Here is an 8,572-nt window from a genome sequence, read left to right on the forward strand (position 1 = left end):
GAATCGGAAAATAATTCCGGAATCGGAAATATTAAATATTTGTTCGATGCGGAAATTAATTCCGCAATCGGAAATATTAAATATTGTTCGAATCGGAAATAAATTCCGGAATCGGAAAATCAATCGGAAGCGCGTCGTACGAAATAAACATCGGACGAGCTTGCTAGACGCAAGGCCCAGCACGAAGCCAGGCCTACGCCTAGCAAGCCCAGCGCGCAAGGCAAAACGCAGCAGCAGCCAAGGCACGCAAGGCCCAGCGCAAGGCCAGGCCCAGCGCGCCCATGGGCTGCGAGCAAGCCGTGGGCTACGAGCAGCGTGTAGGCTGCTCCGCGCGCGCGCATGGTCTGCGCCCCTTGTGGGTCGTGCGCGTGTGTGTGTTGAAGTTCGTGCATGCATCAAAACCTTAAGCAATTAGGATTAGATTAAAAGATTAATTTCCTAAAGTTACTAGTTTTAATTAAAGTCTAATTCTAATAGAATTAGATTACTTGAAACCTAGTAGACTTCTAATTCCATTCCTACCCTATAAAAATGTGATGGCATTCACAATTTATGAACACATAATTTCAAGTATTCACATAGTTTTAAGGTTTAAAACCATCGTTAATATTGCCTCAAATATTCGAATAAAACATAATACCTTAGGTGCAGTTCTAGTTAATTAAATCTAAGGCGGAACCGAACGTGATGTGGAATATCTACGGAGGGACGACATTTGGAGTCCTAAACTTGTTCTTGTTCGGTTCGGGAGCAGCTAGGGAGGGCACGCTACAAAGTGTATGCATCCTAAATTATGCTAATTGTTATGTGGCAATTAATTTGGATTCCTGGCTTTATAGTTTTTCCGCATGAAATATATATGATTTATATGTATCATAACCTAACAAGTAGTCCATTAGTCGCTCTGCAGTAGTCATGGCGTGCGGCCGAGAGGATGTCAATCTTCGCCCTCAGAATTTCACGTTTTGCCCATTCTTTTTACCCGTGAACAAATTTGAACAAACGATCCTTCTCATTCATGTCTCAAATGTCCAACATGCAAGATGAGTATTCCTTCACATTGTCACGTATGGAACCCTAATGCGGATCTCCTATAGCTTCATTCTTTCAACAAACTCGGTGTTCTCAGGGTAGAACTAATCTTTGAGTTCCTTCTTGAACTCCTCCCAGATATCTATCTTCACTTTTCCCTCTTCGATATTGGCGTGCTTTGTGCGCCACCACAGCTTCGCGTTATCCGACAAATTCATGGTTGTTGTATCCACCTTTAGATTGTCACTCAGCTAACAAATTCTGAAATATTGCTCCATAAAAAAGTGGAAGTTATCAACTTCCATCGAGTCTCTAGCGCCGATGTTGTTCCGAGGCTTTGGAGGTTTGATCTTCATCACAACACCACCACCCGAGTCAGTCCTTGCAGCGTGCATCAGGGTCGCACACTTGTCTTGTGCATCTTCAGCTTGCCCTTTGATAAAGCTAAGCTTCTCATACAGTCCTTCTCTATCTTGCACGAGCTCGTCGACCGCATTCTCGAGTCTCTCCATTAATCGTTAAATCCCTTAAACGATTTTTAGTTGATTAAAATTAATTATAATTTATTCAAGGTTTTAATTTTATTAAATAATTAGTATAAATATAATTATAATACTTAAACTAATAAAATTAAATTCCGAGAAAAATTATAAGTACGAGATTAAAATTTAATTAAATTTGTCGCTCAACGAAACCATTGCACATATGCGCATGGGCTAAGGCAAGGCCATGAGCACGAAGCCCACCACAGCACAACAACGAGGCATAAGGTCATCGCTCGCTGCCTCGACCCAGCGTGCGCTGGCTCGTCGCTGCTCCCTCGCCTTCGCTTCGCACACACACGCACAGGCCGTAGCCCATGTATGCGTGCCTGTGCCTTGCTCGCTACCATGGCACCACATGGGCGACAAGCTCCCTTGCTCGTCATCGCATGTCTGCACCATTGCAACACCCCTCAAGGGTAACACTAGGCTTTCCGATGCTTCGTGCGTGCAAGTTTGTGAACGTTTATAAAATTAAAAAAAATTATAATTTTTCAAAATTTATGACAAATTAATAAATCATATTAATTTAATAAATATTTAGGCGGTTAATCGAAAAAATCATTAACTAAAAAAAATAATTCCAAATACATAAACTTTAGGGATTAAAATATGGTTCATAAAATTTTAAAGATTCAAACTTTAACAAAATTTAGGTGGTCTTTTAATCATTAGATCCCAATTACATTATCAATTAATTATGAAAATCAAATCAAATTCCGAGTAATTTGAAATTCATCACATTAATTATAATTACAAATAGGTATCATAATTAACGAATTTAAATCTTAAAATGGTCGATCATATGCAGTAAGTCATTTATTAATTCAAAATTGTTAAACAAGAGTCGCAAATATTAATTTTTAATATCATTAAAATTATAATAATGCATTTGAAAATCTAAAACCTCCGAAAAGTCAAAGTTAGGCTTCAAATTTGGGAACTCTGGGTTCGGCCGAAAATGTACCATTTTTGTCAAAATTTTAAAAGGCTTTTTACACGCGGAATTCACTATAAAAACATAATATTACGATCATTATTGACAAAACTTCCGAAAAATCCTGCGAACATATAATTAAATAATCGCATGAATTTGCAATTAATTACAACAAATTAGTATACCCCTTTAATAATTTGCAAATTTATAAAATTAATCCATATTAATGTAAATGATTATACGATTAATTAGAGGCTCGTGATACCACTGTTAGGTTATAAACAATCCAATGCCATGCGGAATAAACCACAAATGTCAGAATCCAAATTAAATGCACATAATCATTTAACATAATTAAGTGAACACACTTTGTGATGCGTGCCTTCCCTAGATACTCCCGAACCGAACAAGAACGAGTTAGAACGCCAAACTTTGTCCCTCCGTAGAAAGTTCACAGCATGTTCGGATCTGCCTTAGATCGTACCAACTAGGATATAAAATAAGGTTTATGATTTCAAGATCTCACTTTTAGGTGATAGGTAAAGTGTATTGAATTATGTGTATTACTCATGATCATAGGCCATGTATTTATAGGAAATAAGGAAAACCCTATAACGAATTAGGCAGTTTTAGAAAAATTACCAAAACCACCAAAACCCTATAGCAGCCGGCCACCTTTGTGCAAGAGCAAAGCCTTGAGGATTGCGTTGTACGCTGGCCCAAACAACGCTGGCCAACTCTAGCCTCGCGCGCGCTAGGTGTTGGGCTTGGCGTGCTGCCTTGTACACTAGGCTTCGCGACCTGGCATGCATTGTTGTGCGATGGGCCTTGCTGCCTTGAATGCGTTGTGGTCTGGCTCGTCGAGCGATGGGCTGGCCCATGCGTCGGCCTGTCGCTCGCCGAGCTTCCAATTTGTTTTTCCGATTCCGTAACTTATCTCCGGTTCGAACAATATTACATTTCCAATAATATTTCCGATTTCGACAATATTTCCGGTTCCGATAATATTTTTGTTTCCGATTCCGACAATATTTCTATTTTCGATAATATTTCCGATACGTACTATATTTCCGGCAATATCTTCGACTTCGATAATATTTATATTTCCGTGATAAACCATATTGTTTCCGTTTCCGGTAATATCTTCATTTCCGGCAAATATTCGTTCTTTGTCTTTTGACTGTTTGTTTAGCTCCCACTGAAACCAACATCCGCCATTTCCGAAAATCCATAATTAGAGTATTTACTGAATATAATATTCACTTAAATACTTGATCCGTTCACGTACTATTTGTGTGACCCTACGGGTTCAGTTAAGAGTATAATAACATTAATTCCACTTGAACTGAAGCGGCATCTAGCTAGGCATTCAGATCACTTGATCTGACTGAATAATTAATTTGTTTAATTATACTGAACCACATTTATTAGACTTAGCATTAAATGCAATAAATGTAAACTTGGACTAATGACATTATTTCCTTCATCCAGTCCATTTATTTAGGGGAAGAAAAACTAGTAGGAAAAATATCAATGTGAGAGCGCCATGTGTTAGTCTTGCTTTTTAGGCCTCTCTTTTAGTACGGAGTAGTTATATAGATATAGATATTGGATCTAAATTGAAATCCAATAATGTATATATAGAATAAAATGCAATAAAAAAATATTCATGTACTCTGTAAAATGTAAAGATATTATTCATGTTAGGATTTTTTGTCATTTAACACCTTAAAAAAACTAGTTTTTGTAATTTAACACCTTACTTATTTTTTATTATTTTTAAACACCTTAAAAAACAAAAAAATTTAGAAATCAACACCACTTGACAATTTTTGTTAGAAAAAACATTAGTTTTTAACTATGCTAAAGTTCCCAAGGCATGATATGGTGGTAAATAACTCCTTCTACCATCAAATTATGCTTTGGAAGTTATAGCATGATTAAAAATCAACGTTTTTTCTTATGGAAATCGTTAAACGGTGTTGATTTATAAATTTTTAGATTTTTAAGGTGTTTAAATATAATAAAAAATAAGTAAGGTGTTTAATTACAAAAACTAATTTTTTTTAAGGTGTTAAATGACAAAAAATCCTTCATGTTATATATAAATAAAATCAATAGTATATTTAGTTAATTCTTATATGCATTCCTTAATTTCATTTCGAAAATATAATATTATGTAGTCCATAAAATATTTTTATTTAATAGAGATAGTTAGAAAAAAAATATTTATTTTAATAATCTATATTAAAAGAGAGAAGAATCAATTAGCGACATTTGTTATCATCACATCGATTTTCTCTCTTTTAGTATAATATATAGATAGACTTGAAAAGCAATTAAAACATGGGAAAAACATGGATAAGGTTAAATGGAGGTCTTGAGAGTATGACCTACATTGACAAGCAGGATATGCTAGCAGAGACCATCTCTAACGAGAATTGAACTGCGGAAATGCAAATAACAATAATGACCAACTCATTCAATCTCCGAGTGAGGTTGTTTAATTTGATTTGGAAGAAGTTAAGTTTCTTGAAATATAGCTTTATTTGCTGGTTAGCTATGTCTAGAAAGTTGCAACAACTAATGCTTGGCTTCAACCGACTATGGTTCGTGTTAATGACTCCTCTTTATGCGAAAGCACCTCAGCAGTCAGACCACTAACCAAATATTCCATATTACAGTTTACAGATTGGCTTTAGATAGATTGCAGGTCTTCTTATTTTACTCATGTATCAAGTTTCAGCACCTTGGGGTATTGAACTATTGATAGGTTGCATCAAGGATACTATATATCCACGTTGGAATTTGAGAAATCATCCCTTGTAAAACTAGAGCCGCTTTAACTCTGCAGTGTTGATATACTGATACTTCTGGTCTAGTGCCTCTGCTTTTCTTTATCAAATTAGACCGACATCAGTAACACTTTGTACACTTCCATCTAGGATTGCCTTAACCAAAAAGTAGCAATACCTTTTGTTTAAGGGACTTGTAAACAGCAAAAAGAACGTACACTAGTCTCATGGTTGTAGTTCACAGTAATCAAACAATTCGCGGTCCTGCTTATTGGACTCGAGTTCTACAACTATAAACCTTTTACAAACATAAGAGGTAACTAAGTACTACCTCCGTCCCAAATTTACATAGGCCCCATTTCAATGTTACTTGAATAGTTAGTCAAAATGATGTATTGTTCTGCAAAAGATGGGTGACCTTACAAAGACAAATAAAAGATCCAGCAACAACTCTGAACTTGCCCATGAAACACAAAATAAACCTAAGGAACATGATATCATATGACACAAAACTAATAAAAAGGATAATCAGTAGCTGGCAAAGTTATAGGATCCTACGATATTGACCTATGAGAACCATCTACCTTAAGACGCTTTCCTTGGTTTTGGGACTCTATGGAGCTCAAAGCATGTTTCTTCCGAATCACCAAATGTGGCTGATCAATGTCAGGAAGAGCAACTCCAGACCCCTTGTTTTCCGAGTTTGAAAGATTATCTTTTCCAGTCAATGAGCTTTCAGCATTAGTGTTTTCTTCCATCTCCTTCTCTAACTGGTTTACGCGCAACTCCAGAGGAGCGGGTGAAAAGCTGGACTCAAGCTTGAACTTGGAAATGCATTTAAGCACAGTTGTGAGAGAAGACAATTCCATGCTGATAGCATCATTCTGTAACAAGTTTAGTTTACAAGATCAATCAAATTAAGAGAAGTTGAAAATGGCCACTCAGATCAAAACATATGGGAAATGAATCAGATTAGAAACATTACCTTAGTTGCTGCATCACTGCCTTTCTTGACCATTTCACGCGCTCTCTTCCGGATGCCCTTCAAACAGGTTTTCAGTAGAGGAACTGGTGGAAAAGTATCCTCCATCTCAAATATACAAATAAAGGCAACTGCTATAATATGTTTCTCCCACTTAATAAGATATTGAATATGACCTGTTCAAAGAAAAAAATGCACTCAGACAGCTTAGTACTACTTAAAAATATTACAGTAGCTATTGTCGATTACTAGAACTATAGAAGACGAGTTAATTACACTAGCTTTTAATGATTACTAGAACTATAAAAAAATGCACTCACACAACATAGACGATTACTAGAAATATATAAGATATGATGAGATTTCTAGAGAAGTATATATAATAAGTAGTTGAAGCCTGGATTTGTTTTTGCTAAAATTACTATTACTTTAAAAAATAGTAAGTACAGAGTAGGAAATATCCCTTGATAGCAGGACAGACTAGAGGCAAGTTGAAGAAGGTTGTCTTAAAATTCGTCAATGATGTCTAAATCACAAAAGATAATCAAGGAAGATTTTACATATTCATAAAGGAAAATTCAAAATTGCACATAATAGAAGAAATGTAGCAACTTAATTTACACATTCACATAAGATGATAAGAGTAATTACTTATAAAAAAGAGAAACTGAGCAACTAAAAGATTGTCTTGAGGCAAGTAAAACATACCTGAAAATTTCTTCTCCGATCCGAACATATGGCGTAAAAGATTGTCTTGTCCAGAAAAAGGAACCTCGGTTTTAATATAAAGCTCCCCGAAAAGTGTAAGTAATTCAAGTTTATCACATAAACTTTTTAAACCGAATGAGCCTAAAAAGAACAGGAAGGAAAATACATCCATAGGATCAGTATCATCGCCCTGCTTAATCAAAAAGCATTTCCATACAATACTGAACTTCATCGCATCATTTCTTACACTTACTCCAAGACTAGTCTTATTCATCACTGTTTTTGACAAAGCTATGCAATTACTTGAATAAAATTCTTTCGACACACTCCCTGACTTGAGCAACCCATACAAACATCGAATCATTTTAAGAACTAAATATGCTGGATCTGGTACAAACCGATGAACACAATCAATAATCTTTTTAAGTGTCATACGGGTGCCCTTCTCCTTAATCTCAAGGTACCTAATTCGCTCATTCAATTCCTTCTCTTTCAACTCTAGTCCCTTAAATTGCTCCGTCATTTCCGCCTCTCTTGATACTAGAATCTTCTCTTTTTATACCAACATTTCGATTCTCACATTGTTTTCCTTCTGCTTCAACTCAACTGCATTGTACAACACTTTCTTCTCCTCTTCTAATTTTACCTTCAATTCCTTCTCCCTCTCCTCTAATTCCATTTTACTCTCCTTCTCTCTCTTCTCTGCCTCCATTTCTCTCTCCTCCACTTTCACTTCTCTGTTCTTCACTCCCATTTCTCTCTCCTCCACCGCCTTCCGCCTTGCCTCAACCCTCTCCTCCGCAACATCCACCGCTCTAACTTGCTCCAACCGCTCCTCCAACCGATTCTCCCTCAACTTAACCGCATTTAAACGGTCCAAAACCGCTCCCTTCTCCAATTCCAAAGAGTCACGCCACTCACTCACTTGCTTCTCCCTCAATTCCACACCTTCCATCCTTTCGCTCAACGACTTTTCCTCCATCTCCAATTTTATCTTCAGTAACTCAACCTCTTTCTGGAAAATCAGAAGTCTATTCCGAGTCATGTCAATTTCTCTCTCCTTTGACTCGACTCCCTTAACTCTCTCCTCCAGCGAATTGTGAATCGTTGTAAAAGAAGTCTGTAAACTTCGCCATTGCTCGTTGAGCGTAAGGATTGAGAAGGAGTGATTTCGAAAATCCTGTAACGTTTCGCCAAGTTTGTGCAATATCAATTTAGCAGCCTTAGTGTTGTTTGAAGTTTGATCTGAAATAGACATTCTTATCAATATTTTGAAAATTCATATCCTAAAATCTAGAAATTTCACATAACTTTTTATAAAGATAGAGATAGATATAGTGATAATCTGATAAATGGAGGTGACAGAAAAACCAAAGTTAAATACTCCGTAGTTGGTACTTGGTACTCTGTGAAATAATTACTCCCTCCCTCGATTTTCTAGTTCTGTTTGACTTAAAATACAAATTTATTAAAAAAAAGTAAAATATTAATTGATTTGCATCAAAAAGTGAAAAAATCCTGTAAAGTTAGAAAAATAGAGTTAAACTAATGTTTGGAACTAACTTTTTTTCCGCAA

General features: G+C 36.2%; 2 protein-coding genes across 2 annotated transcripts; both read right to left on the bottom strand.

Moving 5' to 3' along the window:
• Positions 1-5,569: 5,569 nt before the first annotated feature.
• Positions 5,570-7,519, bottom strand: LOC110799015 (FRIGIDA-like protein 4a). Its single transcript, XM_022004219.2, has 3 exons — positions 6,997-7,519; positions 6,292-6,464; positions 5,570-6,190 (listed from the first exon to the last, which is right to left on the bottom strand). The coding sequence occupies exons 1-3, from the start codon at positions 7,517-7,519 to the stop codon at positions 5,861-5,863; spliced, it is 1,026 nt and encodes a 341-aa protein (XP_021859911.1). The 3' UTR covers positions 5,570-5,860.
• A 33-nt stretch (positions 7,520-7,552) lies between these two features.
• On the bottom strand, positions 7,553-8,371 carry LOC110799014 (protein NETWORKED 4B-like). Its single transcript, XM_022004218.2, has one exon. It carries the CDS (start codon positions 8,252-8,254, stop codon positions 7,553-7,555), a length of 702 nt encoding a protein of 233 aa, XP_021859910.1. The 5' UTR covers positions 8,255-8,371.
• Positions 8,372-8,572: the final 201 nt, after the last annotated feature.

The sequence above is a fragment of the Spinacia oleracea genome, chromosome 4 (genome assembly GCF_020520425.1).
Source record: "Spinacia oleracea cultivar Varoflay chromosome 4, BTI_SOV_V1, whole genome shotgun sequence".
Lineage (NCBI taxonomy): Eukaryota > Viridiplantae > Streptophyta > Magnoliopsida > Caryophyllales > Amaranthaceae > Spinacia > Spinacia oleracea.

Coding starts and splice junctions, on each gene's coding strand:
- LOC110799015 (XM_022004219.2), bottom strand. CDS start 7,519: ATGACGGAGCAATTTAAGGGACTAGAGTTGAAAGAGAAGGAATTGAAT. Junction 6,465..6,996: donor ATCGGAGAAGAAATTTTCAG/GTATGTTTTACT, acceptor TTCTTTGAACAG/GTCATATTCAATATCTTATT. Junction 6,191..6,291: donor GCAGTGATGCAGCAACTAAG/GTAATGTTTCTA, acceptor AACTTGTTACAG/AATGATGCTATCAGCATGGA.
- LOC110799014 (XM_022004218.2), bottom strand. CDS start 8,254: ATGTCTATTTCAGATCAAACTTCAAACAACACTAAGGCTGCTAAATTG.